The sequence below is a fragment of the Raphanus sativus genome, unplaced genomic scaffold, assembly GCF_000801105.2.
Source record: "Raphanus sativus cultivar WK10039 unplaced genomic scaffold, ASM80110v3 Scaffold0871, whole genome shotgun sequence".
In the NCBI taxonomy this organism is placed as follows: Eukaryota; Viridiplantae; Streptophyta; class Magnoliopsida; order Brassicales; family Brassicaceae; genus Raphanus; species Raphanus sativus.
The window spans coordinates 1-16,390 of NW_026616185.1; the positions used below are offsets into that span (position 1 = coordinate 1).

The following is a 16,390-nucleotide window of genomic DNA, read 5'->3' on the forward strand; positions in this document are numbered from 1 at the left end:
TGCCGCCGGACATGTGCATGGAACAAGAATTTTATTCTTGACCATATTAATCCCTGGGCCGAAGCATCCAAATGGTCGTTGGATGTATTTCTTCAACCACTGATACATGAGCTAAAGGAGTTGTGGTCAGAAGGGGTAAGAACTTATGATTGTTCCACGAAAACCAATTTTTACGATGCGAGCAGTTCTTCTGTGGACGATAAGTGACTTTCCTGCTTATGGAATGTTGTCTGGCTGGACAACTCATGGAAGGTTTATTTGTCATATTGTCATGGATCTACAGATGCTTTTCAACTGAAGAATGGTAGAAAGAGTTGTTGGTTTGATTGTCATCGTCGATTTCTTCCCATTGCCCATCCCTACAGAAGAAATAAGACATTGTTTAGGAAAAACAAAGTTGTCAGAGACAGTCCTCTCCATATCTCACAGGCAGCAGATCGAGGAGGACATTGATTATTACGGAGCTCAGAAAACTGTGAAGAAAGGAGGAAACTGGCATGTTCCTGGTAATATGCCTGATGGGTATGGGTATCTCAAATTGACATAAGAAAGTATATTTTGGGAGCTACCTTACTGGAAAGATCTCTCTTTTACGCCAACTGGATGTGATGCATATAGAGAAGAACTTTTTGACAACATCATGATTACAATACTGAACGTCCCAGGGAAGACAAAAGATAACAAAAAGTCAAGGATGGCCCGATATTTGCTCAAGAAGTGAGTTACATATCAAGAGCAATGGAAATGTTCATGTTCCCATCTTTCGATTGTCATCAGAAGCGAAGTCAACTTTGTTTGACTGGGTTGCATCAGAAGTGAAGTTTCCTGATGGTTACGTTTCAAATCTGTCAATGGTGTTGAACGAGGTCAAAAGTTCTCAGGAATGAAGAGTCATGATTGTCATGTGTTTATGCAACGACTACTTCCATTCGCTTTTTGCTGAGTTCCTTCCAACAAATGTACATGAAGCACTTGCAGGTAAATATTAATAATATACTATGTATATATATATATATATATATATATTATGAAATGTTACTATTTGGGTTATATTTGCAATAAACAGCGATCGGAGCTTTCTTCAGAGACCTTAGTACACGTATGTTCAAGGAAGAAGTCATCGAACAACTTCATGAGAACATCCCGATCATAGTGTGCAACCTAGAGAAGATATTTCCTCCATCATTTTTTGACGTCATGGAACATCTAGTTGTCCACCTCCCGTACGAAGCATTACTTCGCGGACCTGTTCACAATGGATGGATGTATCCATATGAGCGCTCTATGAAATATTTGAAGGGGAAAGCAAGAAATCTTGCAAAGGTGGAAAGTTCGATTATGGCTGGAAGTTTGACAGCAGAAACATCTAACTTCACATCATACTACTTTGCTTCAACGGTTCGTACGAGGAAAAGAGTTCCTAGAAGATATGATGATGGTGGAGTACCGCAATCTTATGCAGTAGACGGTGTTCCTGACATTTTCTGCCAAATTGGACGGTTTGGTGGTAAACTGAGAGAAGTATGGTGGTCCAGTGATGAGGATAAGCATAGTGCCCACACTTATATTCTGCTCAACTGCGAGGATGCTGTGACGCGTTCTTTTGAAAGGTAAATAATATTCATGTGTATTTTATGATATGATGTTAACTAATTATATGATATGATGCATTTGTTTAATTTGCAGCTTGTTTGTATCTCAAGTTGAAGAAGCAATACCAGGAATATCCGGAACCGAGGTGGATGCAAGGAAAGATAAGCACTTTGTCAAGTGGTTAAAAGGACATGTAATATTAACATATTAAGTAATCTTTGGTACTATTATTGATAATGTAAAATTCTAACAGTGATGTATTAATTTGTAGGTTGATTATGACGATCCATATTATCCTGTATGGTTTCATGATTTGATCCAAGGTCCAGTAGCAAAGGTCACCACATCATCTATGTACTTCACACGAGGTTTCACTTTTCATACATATGAGTATGGGAGACGTCGGGCAACAAGCAACTACGGAATATGTGTGAAAGGTGAAACAGACTTTTACGGGATCTTGCAAGAGATTATTGAGGTGGAATTTCCAGGGTTGTTGAAGCTAAAATGTGTCCTCTTCAAATGCGAGTGGTTCGACCCCGTGGAGAACCGTGGTGTTCGGTTTAACAAATTTGGTGTTGTGGATATCCATTCTGGGAGAAGATATAACAAATTTGAGCCTTTCATCTTAGCTTCCCAAGCCGAACAAGTTAGCTTCCTTCAATACCCTCGCATTCGAAGTTCTGGGATAAATTGGTTAACTGCTATCAAAATAACACCTCGTGGACGGATTGTTGCTGGAGAAGAACCACCTTTGCAAGAAGAAGATGCAATCAATGAAGTTGAGGTACCTGATCAACAAACTGATGAAATTCTTTTGATCGACCCGAATAACCGTCAATATGAAGATCTTCCCGAAGATGTGACGGATGAAGCACGTGAAGATGAGTTCGATAGAAGCGATGATGATCATTGTAGTGATGTTGATGAGAACTCAAACGATTCTTCATGATGTAAAATATGTAACAAATGTTGATTTTTATTAGAAGATCTTATTTTCATATGTGTATCAAATTCTATTTTATAAAATATGCATTTAAAAAAAAAATTGGAGTTTATGGTTTCAGTTGGAAAAAGAGGTTGAATGTGTAAAAGATATGATAGTATAGATATGTAAGTTTGGGGTTTAGGGATTTTGATTTTCGGGGTTTCACATATTTTGTTGTAATTTCGTTGTAAAAAAAACGCGGGCCTGGTACTTTTCTCGTAAAGGTTAGGTTCGTCGTAACTTCGTTGTAAACCATGAATCGGAGTTTAGGGATTTGATTTGTGGTTTCAAAGAGTAGTTGTAAACACGTCGTAAACAAAAAAAGCGGGCCTGGTACTTTCGTCGTAATTCCTGAAAGCACGTGTCCTCGTAAATTCGTCGTAAACTGAAACACGGGCCTGGTACTTTCCTCGTAAACCAAAATAGCGGGCCTGGTACTTTCGTCGTAAACCCAAAAACGCAGGCCTGGTATATTCCTCGTAAATTTACGACGAATTTACGTGGAACGTGTTTTCTTTATATATGCAACGCCTCTGAACGAGGCTTCCTCGTTCATTCCTCACAAATCTCTCTCTCTCTAAGGTAACTCCTCTCTCTCTCTCTAGTTAGTTTTTTTTTATAATTAGTTTAGGTGGTTAGTATAGAGAATTAGTTTAGAGAATTAGTTTAGAGAATTAGTTTAGGTGGTTAGTATAGAGAATTTTTTAAAAAATAATTAATTAATAGTGTTGTGATTTTTAATTTTTTTTTTTAAATAATGTAGATCATGGCTCCTAGGAAAAAACCACCACCGACTTATGATGAGATGTTTGGCGACGGTGCCGGGACGTCTTCTTCTTCCGGCGGCCGAGCATCTTCTGATGCCGTTCCGGGCTCTCAGACATCTCAGAGAGTTTGGAGTTCTCCTCCCGCACCTCACATGGCTCCACCTCCGCCACCAGCAGCTCAGATGGCTCCACCTCCTCCACCAGCAGCTCCGCAGGAGCCCATTCCAGGGGCAGAAGTTCATCCAGACTTGCGGGTGCCTCCTCATGCACCATACGCAAGATATACGGTGGAGGATTTGCTTTCCGCGCCTGGACAAGAGGGTATGGACGTTTTGGACCCCGATAGACCGCCGGGTACTTATTGGTAAGTAAATTTATAATTTAAAAATTTCAAATCATTTTTATATATTTTATTAACAAGTTGGTTCAATTTGACTCCAGATCACGTCAAGACCACTTGGTTTAAATAGTTTGCGGTAATTTTTCAATTTTCTTTTTAATATTTAATTTTATTATTTTTATTAATTATTAATTATTAATGGTTTCATAATTTTGTTTGTTTCAGCAAAGGTGGAATTGGTCCTTAGGAATCACCGAAATAGTGAAGAAGGAATTCGAGGCAAAGGCGAGGACTCGCCTTACCAACACGGTCTCGGATTGGAAGGATAAATGGGAGATCTACGGCTATGACGGGAAGCCCACTGGGGTCACCAAGGATGTATGGGATGGACCCATCGCCTTTTGGAAGCTACCCAGCTCAATCCGGAAGGCCAACTCCTGCTCCGCTTCCCGTAGGACCAAGGATAAAGACGGGAATTTGCCTATGCTTCATACCACCGGGCAAAAACCTCATGCCGGGATCCGTCTCGACGCTGTAAGTTTTAGTTGTAATATTTATTTTATTAATAAATTTGAATTTCAATATTTAATATTTTATTATTGGTTTTTGTAGTTTGAGAAGACCGGAGTCATGCCATCTTTGTCCGACCTCTTCAAGATGACTCACGCCAAACCGGACGGGACTTTTGTTGATCCTGCACCGAGAAGCTCTTCAACACTGTGGCTGCTCGGGTTGATGAGCGGGAGACGCAACTCACCCAGCAGTCTCCGGATGGATTACCCGTCAAATTGACGACGGAAGAGGTCGACAGGATCTTCGAGGAGGTAAAATTTAAAAGCTAGTTTAAATTAATTTTACTATTTCAACAATATTAACTATTTAATATTATTTTTTGTAGGTCGCTCCAAGAAAGAAGGACCGGACGGTGGGAATCGGTTCTGTCAACGAAGTCGCAAGGGCGACTTCGTCTTACTCTTCTAGACGGGCCCAAGAGACTTCTCAGATGCAGGCTCGATTGGATACCCAACAAGAGCGTTTAGACTCTCTCGAGAACCTGTTGGATATTATGGCGATGGGGAACCCGACCATGCAGAGAGCGTTGGCGGCCAGACGAGAAGCTCTCGGGATGCAACAACGGGATCCCGAATCTACCGATCCAGTGGGAGCGGGAACGAGCGGAGAGGGACCGAGCGGGACCGGCTACTTTGATGATGTATCGCTCCCGTAGATTTTTATTTTTATAATTTCGTTTTGTAAAATATTAAAACTTAAATTTTATTTATGGAATATTTATTTTCTAAACAATTGTTTTTTTATTATTTGAAATTTTAATTTTTATAATTTCCAATTTTATTATAAATAAAATAAAATAATAAATGAAATTAATATAATTAATATAATAAATAAAATAACGATGTAAATTCGTCGTAAAGTTTACAACGAATTTACATCGAAGTACTCGTAAATACGATGTAAACAATTACATCGAGTTTACAACGACGGAGATGTAAAGTCGTCGTAAATTTTACAACGAATTTACATCGAACTTTTACGTGTATTTTACATCAAAATATTTACAACTCCTTTACGACGAACCTTTACGAGTTAGTTATAACGAGTGTTTACGTGGACATTACGACGAAAGCTTTCCTTCTCCTTTACGACGAATTCATTAACTCGTAACCGTTACGTGGCGTTTACAACGAATCTTCTTTTACGACGGACAATTAACAACGAATCACGTTTCGAAGTAAATTCGTCGTAATCCCCCTTTTACAACGAATTTACAACGAAAAGCGCCCTGGTAAATAATATGTTTTCTTGTAGTGATAAATTTACAAAATACACATAAAATATAATAAGTGAGAGTAGGCATGGGCATTCCGGTCTTCAGATCGTCTAAGAATTGTTTTTTTTTAGGTCTGTGTCCTTTGAGTCAATATTATAACTCAAATAGATATCCATGGTCTGAATTTGGGTTGGTTCCTTTCACGCCTGGGTTGGTTAGGATCCATAATTCAAATATACATATATATATATATATAATATGTACTTTTTTGGTAAATAGCGGGTCTGGATAGGTTTATTCAGGATCCAAAAAGACTCGGAGCACCCCGAAACCCGAGAAAATACCCAAAATCTCAAACTGCTAAAAATAAACAAATACCCGAAAATATTCAAATACTCAAAAGACCCAAAAATTTATCCAAAATCTGATCCTAGGAACCAAAAAATATCCACAAAGTTTAATCCAAATACCGAAAATATATTTTAAGAAATTTGAAATTTTACATGAAACTCAAAACTATAACCGAAACTAGAACCTCGAACTTAAAAGGACATTGTAATACCAAAAACATATTTGAAATACTCAAATATACCTAATATACACACAAAATTTGGGTACTTAGGTTATCCGATCGGGTCTCAGGTAGGTGATACCACTCAAATTACCCTAAGGAGTGAATTACTCTCATCAAAAGATGTCAAGTTATAGTACTTAGAGATCGAATCCACAAGGAGCTAAGGCACACACTAGATCTAATAGTTATGATTAAGTTAGGCTAACAGTAAATAGATTATAAAGCAGTAAATAAAATTGTAAATATATTAAATTGCAAGGGCGAACAAGGTAGTTGTTCTTATGTAACCAAGAGTTGTTGATGGAAGGATGGTAGCTAGATCTAGGGTTTCTATTCAGGTATTGGAGATTATAGTAGCTATAGATGCCTAACAAGTTGCTTGCATGATACCATAGAACTCAGTCGCTTAACTCTCAGTGATGTCTCACTGGTTAAATAATCTAGATCTCTGGCCTCAACTGTCGTATGTTGACACAGAAAAAGAGTCGATCGATATCCTTTAGAGATATCGAGCGATACACCTTTCGCTCGGCGATCGATTCACCTGTCGGGATATCGATCGACGGCTTCTATATATGCCTAGGCGCGAGCCGATAATGAACACTAGATCTCAAGGAGGGCGGTTAGCTCTTCTCCAAGGAGATACAAGTTCAAACAGATAATTCAAGATAATCAAAGATCCTAGTGATCTATGCTCTAGTTAGCTAATCTAGAACAAGCATAGAGTACAATCCATTTGATGAATATCACAACTTAGCAAATATAGTTTGGGGCTAATCGCACAAACCTATCTGAACTTTAGATCTAACAGGTGAATCTATTCAAACATGATAGTTGTCACAGAAATCATAGATGAATAGATGAAAAGCATAAATAATATAAAACCAAAAGCAAAGGAGTTCCAGGAGGACTCTGAAGGAGATCCTCCCTTCTCTCCTCACTAAGAACAATGTAAAAAAGAAAGCGTAGAAAGCGTCTAAAGCGTAGCCGTCAACAATGGCTTAGAAATAACATAAATAGGGTTTCTGGTCGTCAAGGGTATTTTGGTAACTTTGTGGTGACTCCTGGGCTTCAGTCGGTCATGAAATATACTCAGCCTACATTCTGATGTCCCTGTCGATCGACATGCAGTGTGCTGCATCGATCGACATACAATCCTTTTCTCGATAGCTTCCTCTCGCGAGGCAGACTGACCACTCTTCAGTAAAACGGACATAACTTCTTCTACATGATGATGATTGACCTCAGACTGGTGGCATTGGAAAGCTAACTCAAAGCTATATCTTGTGTAAAAAGATGGGATAAATCCAACGGTAGGAAGATCTCCATCGAGAGCTAAACATCTGAAGCGTTTGTGCAGTTTTGCACTTTGAAAGATTCCAAAATGCACCAAAATCACCATATATCTCAAAATCGTCTCTGAACCTGTAAATACTCTAAATAGACTCCAATACATAATAAATAGTATATAAAAAACTTATATACCATGGCTAAAAATAGGTAAAATCCATGGTATATCAGTAGGATGTGGACTTGAACCAAGATTGCGGGTCCAAAAAATATCCAGCATGTTTTTTGCCCTAATAGGCCTTTCATAGCGTTTTATGATCTGCTATGTTATTGGTAGCCATCATAGGTACCCCCTCTACGATAGCATTTATTTAAATACTATGAAATGTACATATACAATAATAATATTTAGATGATATTACTAACTTAACTATAACACTATTTTTTGTTATAAATTGATTACTACTATTCATATTTCGTGCTATGATGCTATGATAGATTTCTACAATAAACTAAAAATAATTATAATTTTAAATAAATAAATGAAAACTAAAACGAAAATTGTATTATAATTAAAAATAAAATAAATTTTATTTATAAATTAAATTTGGTTTACAATTAAATTTTTTTTTACAAAATTTAACCAGAAATTAAAATATACAGTTAAACTACCTCTAGCTTTACATTAAACCAAGTCTAAAAAAAAAACTGAGGCAATTGCTCAAGAGCCCCTAAATGTGAAAGGCAAAATCTCTTATGGGCTCTGTCAATCGCCTATGCCCCTCTAGAGTTAATGAAGAGTGAAAAGACAAAAACGCCCTTCGTGGGCGAAATAAAAAAAAATGGAAAATCGAAATTGGTTTATTTGTTTGGGGTGGGTTTGGTCTGAGACTCGGGTTTGGTCGGATAGCTCTCGGTTTCGGTATGACAATCGAATTGCAATTGCCTCAATTGATTGGATTGAAATCAAATAATAAATTAAATGAAAAAAAAAGAAATAGATCCTCCTCCCCCAGCTCAGCTTCACTGCTCGTCGTCATCCCCGATTGGAACCAAAGCTCCTCCGGAAATCCGATCCTCTTGGCCGACGCAGCCGGACGAAAACATTTCCACCGGCAAGGCTTCCTTCCGACTAGAGTAGTAGGCCAAAATGCAGGTTCTCTTCTCTCTCTCTCCCTCGATTTGCATTGAGCATTGGATAAAAAGTGTTTGTAGGGTTTGTAATTGGATATACATATGATTAATTTGAGATTTGGTATGTAGAGCAATTGTCTCATGTGAAACAATGCAAGCATATGGTTGAATGTATGGGACTGAGATGAATCACATATTGAGCTTATAGTACCTGAAACCTCAATTTCAATTGATTTGTAGAATTAGGTAAAACTAGTATAACTGATTAAAACTAAGTAGAACAAAAAGCAACTGGTCTAATTATAATATTTTTTGTTGTTTTTGCAGGATGCTATGTCGAAACATATGTGCTTACATTTCAAATTCAGAGATCAGATCAATTGTATAACCATCAAGACAGTGGAGGTTTATAACTTTGGCAATGGTAGAAGAAAGGTTGTATAAAAAGTTGAGGTTGGATGAAAGGAATGTAAAACTGGCGTTGAGGTACAAGCCGATTGTGTATGGATGTGAAGTATCAGAAGAGTGCACAATTTGTGATGATGATGATTTGTTTGGTTACTTTCTTTCTATTGATAAAGACAACCGTAGAAGTCTTTTGTTAGTGGAGGAGAGGAGTAACTCGGAGCAGTTAGATAAGCTGCCGAGAGTGGGCGGAAGTTCGTTTGGTATGAATCACGAAGTGTTGCAGGGAAATGATGATGAAGTCGGACCTAACGCCATAACTCTGTACGTTGAAAAGGGGCAACCAAATCTACAGGCAGAGAATGGTGACAATACAACACATGATGATTTTATGGATACAGACAACACTGCAGCTGAGACAGAGACTGCAGCTGAGACGGAGACTGCAGCTGAGATGGATAGCAGTGCTAATATAGAAACCAATGTGAGAGTTACGTATATTGAGCAGCCACCTTTACTAAAATGTAGTCAAGTTATAGAGGAATGGGGAGACGGTTTGGGTCTGTTCAAGCTGCATGAACTTTTTAGGTTTCCCGAAAAATACACAGACTAATTTTGGTTGTCCATAAAATACATGAACTTTCGAATCAGAGTTAACGTCGTCTAACGGCGTCTTAATGATCTATTAATCAGAGTTAAGGTCGTTAAAACCAGGGTGTGAAACCTCTAAAATTCAAAAGTTCATGTATTTTATGAACAACTAAAATTAGTTTGTGTATTTTTCGGGAAGCCTAAAAAGTTCGTGTATTATTTCAGCAAAATAAATTCAGTCTGTATATTTTTAAGGAATTTTCCCTATTTTTTATAAGCTTGTGTTATTTGATACTTTATCTTTAGTAAATTTATACAGAAATTTATATGTTAAAAATACATAATTTGAAGTGCTGTACACAGTTGGAGTATATATATAATATAATTTTTTTTTCTTTGAAATCAAAGATTTAATGTTTATGATTTATATAGGGTTTGAAGTAATAAGGGTTTGGAGTATGTGGTTTTAGATTTGGGTTAAGATTCTATAGGTTTTATTTAGAGAGTGTCTTCAAGATGCTCAGATATCAGACCTCTCTTTCCATGGCCATCACTACACCTGGTGGAACAAGCAAAAAGCTAATCCCATTGCGAGAAAGCTTGATAGAATCATCGTCAATGATAACTGGTTGACTACCTTTTCACTATCCTACGGGAGTTTCAGGATTCGAAATTCCCAGATCACTGCTCCTCTTGCATTCACTTTGGAGGTCAGTTGATTAGAAAGCCGAGGCCCTTTAAATTCTTAAATTTCTTCTTGGATAACAAGAACTTTTTGGGTATAGTAGCGGATTTTTGGAGAAATACCTATGTACCAGGGACATCGATGTTCATCATCAGTAAGAAGCTGAAACTTCTCAAGGGTATTATCCAGAAATTCCACAGAGACAATTATTCGTGTATCGAGAAAAGAGTCAGTGATGCGGCAGTGGTTCTTGCTGAGTGCCAGCAGAATTTTCTCACTAATCCATCAGCATCTCTGCTAAGTTAGAAAAAGAGGTTCATGTCCAATGGATGAAGCTAGCGCTTGCTGAAGCATGGAGATAGCAATACATTGTTTTATTTTAAAATGGTGGCAGCAAGAAAGTATTGTAACCAGATTCACTTCCTTATTGGCAATGATGGTAGGATGATTGAGAACATAACCGAAATTGAGAATCATTGTGTCAATTTCTTCCAGGAACTTCTTGGCAAGGAATCCACTCCTCTATCAGTGGCCGACTGTGATCTCATTTCCTCTCTAAGCGCATTTCACTGCACAACGGAGATGAAAAAGATGCTGATAGTAGAGGTCTCTGCTACAGAGATAAAAGAAACTATATTCGCCCTACCCGTGCATAAAGCTCCCGGACCGGATGAATACAACACAGAATTTCTGAAAGCGACCTGGAGTGTTATTGGGTCAGAGATAACCAGGGATGTCTAAGAGTTCTTTCGCAATGGTCAGATGCTGAAGCAATGAAACTGTACAGCTATCACTCTCATTCCAAAGAAGGTGAATGCTGACATTTCTGAGTTTAGGCCCATCTCTTTGTGCAATGTCTTATACAAGATCATTTCAAAGATCATTGCAAAGCGACTAGAGTTAATTCTTCCCACCATGGTTTCTCCTCACCAATCAGCGTTTGTCAAATGACTTCTGCTAATTGAGAATGTCTTTCTGGCTACGAAAATAGTTCAAAAGTTCAATCAGAAGAATGTCTCTAGTAGTAGAGTTCTTAAAGTTGACTTTAGGAAAGTTTTTGACTCTCTTCGGTGGGATTTCATTCTACAAGATCTGAAAGCGGCTAACTTCCCTCACATCTTCATTAACTGGATTCAGCAGTGTATCACAACCACTAGCTTCTTGATCAATGTCAATGGCGAACTTTGTGGCTTCTTTAAGGGGGCGCAAGAGGTCAGACATGGAGACCCAATTTCACCCTATCTCTTCGTCATTGCAATGGAGGTGTTTGGTAGACTGCTTGAAAATAAATATGAAGATGGAAGCATAGGCTATCACTCTAAGGGTAATGATCCCAAAATATCCCATCTTGCTTTTGTAGACGATGTGATGGTGTTTTTGATGGCTCTCACGCCTCCTTAAATGAGCTTAATTCAACTCTGGAAACTTTCCACCGGATCTCGGGGCTGGAAATGAACCGTGAAACATCTGCTATGTACACGGCTGGAACAAATGAAGATGAACAAGATAGCCTTGCGGCTTCCGGCTTCACACAAGGCTCCTTTCCATTCCGGTATTTGGGCCTGCCTCTCACCCATAGAAAGCTCAGAAAATCTGAGTACTCACTTCTTCTAGACTCAATCTTCAAAAGATTCAACCACTGGACAACAAAAGTTCTCTCCTTCGTTGGTTTTCTACAGCATTGTAAACTTTTGGATTTCAGCATTTTATGCTTCTATCAGCTTGCATAAAGCAGATTGAGAGTATGTGTAACCACTTCCTATGGTATGGTGATATAACAAAGAAACATGGAGTTAAGGTAGCTTGGACTACTGTCTGTCAGCCCAAGGAAGAAGGAGGTTTGAGACTGAGGAATTTTAGTCTCTGGAATAAAATCCCTAACCTGAAGCTCATTTGGCCCCTCTTCTCCAAATTCGACTCATCGTGGGTTACTTGGATGAGAAAGCACAATATGAAAGATCATAGCTTCTGGAGTGCCCCAACTTCGGTCAGTAACTCTTGGATCTGGAAAACACTTATCCCCTTGTGTCCCTTAGCTCAGAAGTTCTTGAGATGCTCGGTGAGAGATGGTGATACTGCAAAGTTCTGGTTTGATCATTGGTTACCAACCGGACCCTTACTCCCCTTTATAGGGCAAGATAGTCCGCTTATGATGGGGATTCCTATGAAAAGCAATGTTGCTGATGCTTGCACTACTACGGGCTGGAGATTGCCCTCTCATCGAGTGAGACATGAGAGAGTAGCGGAAGTGTGTGACTGCTTGATTGTCCACCCTCTCCCCACTAATTCTCTAGGTCCTAATGTTTTCTCTTGGGAAATCTCAGGCATCGTGTCCCCTGACTTCTCCTCTGGTTTAACATGGGAATATCTTCGCCCTAAGAATCCTAAGCTCCCTTGGACGCAATCTGTTTGGTTTAAGAGCTGCATCCCCAAGCACGCCTTCACCTTTTGGGTTGCTCATCTTGATAGACTACCAGTCAGGCAGAAACTTGTTGCATGGGATGGGAATGTCCCTGAAATGTGTGTTCTGTGTAATAATTTCTTTGAAACTAGAGATCACCTATTCCTAGAGTGTGAGTACAACAAAGAAATTTGGTATAAGCTGCTTTCTAAACTGGGTTCTCCCCTCCTGCGGGTGAGAACTTGGTCGGCTCTGGTTAATTGGCTACATGTTACCGAGGGTAACTTTCCACTATAGCACATCTCATCTCAGGCTGCTATTTATCTTATCTGGAAGAAAAGGAATTAAAGACTACATGCTGGGAACCCTCAGCCTTACTCTGTGGTTTTCAATCAGCTTGATCGCTTTGTGAGAGACATTGTTCTTGCTCGCAGGGACAAGAAAAAGTTCCGGACTATATTGTAGCCATTTAGTTTAGGTTCGACTAAAAGCTTCTGCTTCTGCTGTTCTTCAAACTAACTGCTTCCGCGTAGTTGTCAATAAATTTTTTTCAGTTTTTTAGATTTTTTTATAACTTTTTAGTTTCGCTGAACTGTTGTTAAAACATTTTCTTTTTAGTATAAATTCACATTTTATAAATAAAAAAACAACACTCGGAGAAACATCTTTGTAAATAATATAAACGTGGCAACATTGCAGTTCTCTAATCTTTTGCAACTGATTCATCAATCATCAATATGATTTGCGCTTACGTAGTAACATTGATTATATATTTCTGTTTTGTCTTGTAGTCGTAAGTTAGATTATAGGTTTACTCAGTCGTCACGTGAATTAGTTATAGGCTAATCAAAAGCACCATCCTCTTTTATAATAAAATTATTGTGCTAATCCGAGATGGTCTGGCTTTTGGATTTACAAACAGAAGAAACAGACATGCTAATTAGCTGGTTTCACATTTTGAAAATAACCATCTGCCAAATACACACGTGCCAGAAGTGACGTGGCATCAAATATCAGCAGAGAGTTGTAGGGACATACCAAACTCTCTGTCGTTTGTTTGCGTGCCTGGGCCATTGGGTCTCCGATTCTAGATTTTGTTCTCTCTTATAAATTACTAGTCATGCCCCTCCCATTACATAGTCACGATTTAAATTTTATGACTAGTTATGTTTTTCTTACAAAATCATATTTTAACTTCTTCGCTTGTTATACGTATATTTATGCAGATTGATATACTATTTCTTTGCTTCTTTCAAATTTGTACTTTTTAATAGAGAAACTTACTTTGTCTCTTTCAATTTTTTTTGGTTTGACTACCTTTCTTTCAGCTTTCTTTGTCGCCACATTTTCTAAATTCAGTACCATATTTTTTCCTCGACCACCCTTACCACCATTTTCCTATAGGCCATAATGATAAACCGAGTGTGATTTTTGATAAATAAATTAATTAAATTAAACATAACCATAGATCTGTTCATCTGTAGCCCAATCCTACAATAAATCCACGCTTAATGATTTTTCCTCTTTTTCTTCTAATTAGGTTTTGAAATCAATACAATACTAAAAGCTAAATAATCTCAACTCTTAGCATGTCCACATCATCTTATTAAATCAACCAATCATAACTCTTTTTTTTTGCCACCTCACATCCTCTTTGTCGACATGGGCCAGGGCAGTTAAACTTTGTTTGTGGCCCATTTGAGATCGTTGTGATTTCTTCGTGAGACGAATCCCCTCCATAGCCATCGTTTCTACTCCTCCAAATCTTTGTTACTCTGAATCATTGATTCTACTCTTTACACCTCCATTCAAGATGTATCCTTTCACCTCCTTTTTTCCTCCTATATAATCTCTTTCTCGATTCTTGGATAACATCGTAATCTAAACCTCTGCAGATGAAGATCAAGCTATGGAGATCTGCTCAGTCCTCCGAAAAGACTCCTGCTTCTGTATATTTCACTGACATCTCCTCGGCCCAGCCGATTCAGAACTAAGCTTTGAGCGTCTCCTTATCGGACGAACAGGTATCAACTTTTTAAAACTTCCTCTTCTATAATCCAAATCAGTCTTTGTAATATTCTTCGCACTAAAACCACAAATTCCAATGCAGCAATGGCAACACAAAGAAGAGGAGGAGCGTTTTTTGAGGGAGCTATTGAAGAAGAAGAGTGTGAAGGTGGAGAGTGAGAGAAGAGAAGGCACTTGCTGTAACCTGAGTTATAATTTCTTTCCGACTTATTTCTTATACTTGGCTCAATAAAGGTCACACTATTACTTAGTGTATGCAAAGAAAATCAATATATTTCACTTATATTGGTATTCAAAACTTCGTGAGGGAACTTCAAGAGAGATTTGCTCAGCCCTATTTCCCGTTTGAACCTGCAGCTGGCAGCAAAAGATTCTGCAGCCTAATTGCAGGATTTATGAGGACATACCACCGTATTCCAATTAAACAAGATGTAAGACTATTCTTTCTTTATGTTTATTTTTTACTGATTTCTTACAGTTCCAGAAGGAAAAATAAAAGGAAATTTTAAACTTCTGGACTCATCAAATGTAATGAATCTTCCATGGGAAGCATCTAAGATTTCTGAGTCTGCTTTTTTTTTTGCAAGAACATTGTCGTGTCTCCATCAAGGACTGTTGCAATCGAGAGTGCATTATGGTTATTCTCCCCTTGACTTGCAATTGTTGATGAGCATTTAACTCGACAACTTCCAAGGAGCTGGCTAACTTCTTTAGCCATTCAGGTAAAATTCTATTTCCGCATCTGTTACTTTTACTTAGTTTTGAAAAGAAACGATGGCTCGGAATGCATTTTATGAGACTATAAAATTGCATTTTACTTACTTTTACAAATTGTATTTCTGTCTCGAGATCACTGACATTCACAGATTATAGCGTATGTCGGATTGTCTTTTAAAACTAACATACTCTGCTACTTTCCCACTCATGCACTAGATTGTCATACCTATCATTTCTGGTTCATAGAACGGATCAAAATGACTTGACAAGGGATTGCTGAAACCAAAGAGCTGTTTTACCAATATGGTGCTTCAGAGATGCAAGATGACATTCCGGTCTAATGCTTACATTACTGGACTAATTATTATTGGTGGACTGACTCTGTTTCCTTTTGCCCTCTTGGTCACAAAATAAAGATTGGATCTTCAAGAATTTTATGTTGGTGATGTTTTGATGTCTTTTTCGAGGGAGGGATAACAAGACCCTTGATAAAGACGAAGGTGATTGCATTGAAGATCCAGGATACAGTGTTGTTTTGAATGATCCAAAGAATATCAGTTAGCTGTTTGTTAGTGGTTTTTTTAATAGGGGCTTTCAAGTGCTTCTGCCATGGCCACTGCTTTGTATTGGGAGAAAAATCATGTAGATTAGTTGAGAGATATGGAGGCTAAATTGTTTATGGTTTTAATTTTTGTTTTGTGTTTTGGAATGTGATGTATAGTGTGCAGAGAGAGATGTGTAGTGTTAAATTTTAAATGCTGTCTATGTTGTATTGTATGGTTTTATATTCTTTGACGAAACCCTGTAAAAGCGATTGGTGGTGGTTAATTGGTTTTCAAAAACAAAAAACATATCCTAAAATGTAGAAAGCTGTATCGAATTACAATAAACCATTCTCAGTGCAAGTCATGTTGCGAGTTAGACTGTGTGGTTAGCTGATATTGGATGAGTGGTCTTCGGGGTCGCTAACGACGTAATCGATGTGTCTTTATAGTCAAGGACTACGCAACAATCGCTTTCACGTTGCTATTTCGGAGAAGTAACAACATAAGACAATGAGAAGAGAGAGACATGAACATGGATGCATT

General features: G+C 38.1%; 1 protein-coding gene and 1 long non-coding RNA gene across 3 annotated transcripts; both read left to right on the plus strand.

Moving 5' to 3' along the window:
• Positions 1-3,347: 3,347 nt before the first annotated feature.
• Positions 3,348-4,017, plus strand: LOC130503229 (uncharacterized). Its single transcript, XM_056997911.1, has 2 exons — positions 3,348-3,702; positions 3,914-4,017. The coding sequence occupies exons 1-2, from the start codon at positions 3,348-3,350 to the stop codon at positions 4,015-4,017; spliced, it is 459 nt and encodes a 152-aa protein (XP_056853891.1).
• Positions 4,018-14,069: 10,052 nt separating this feature from the next.
• Positions 14,070-16,092, plus strand: LOC108838408 (uncharacterized). Of its 2 annotated transcripts, none has more exons than XR_008940700.1 (5): positions 14,070-14,372; positions 14,453-14,581; positions 14,668-15,016; positions 15,173-15,307; positions 15,549-16,092. It is a non-coding gene; the product is annotated as an uncharacterized LOC108838408 (long non-coding RNA). The 2 variants fall into 2 exon arrangements; XR_008940699.1 differs by having other exon boundaries at positions 14,072-14,372; positions 15,519-16,092.
• The last annotated feature ends 298 nt before the right edge of the window (positions 16,093-16,390 follow it).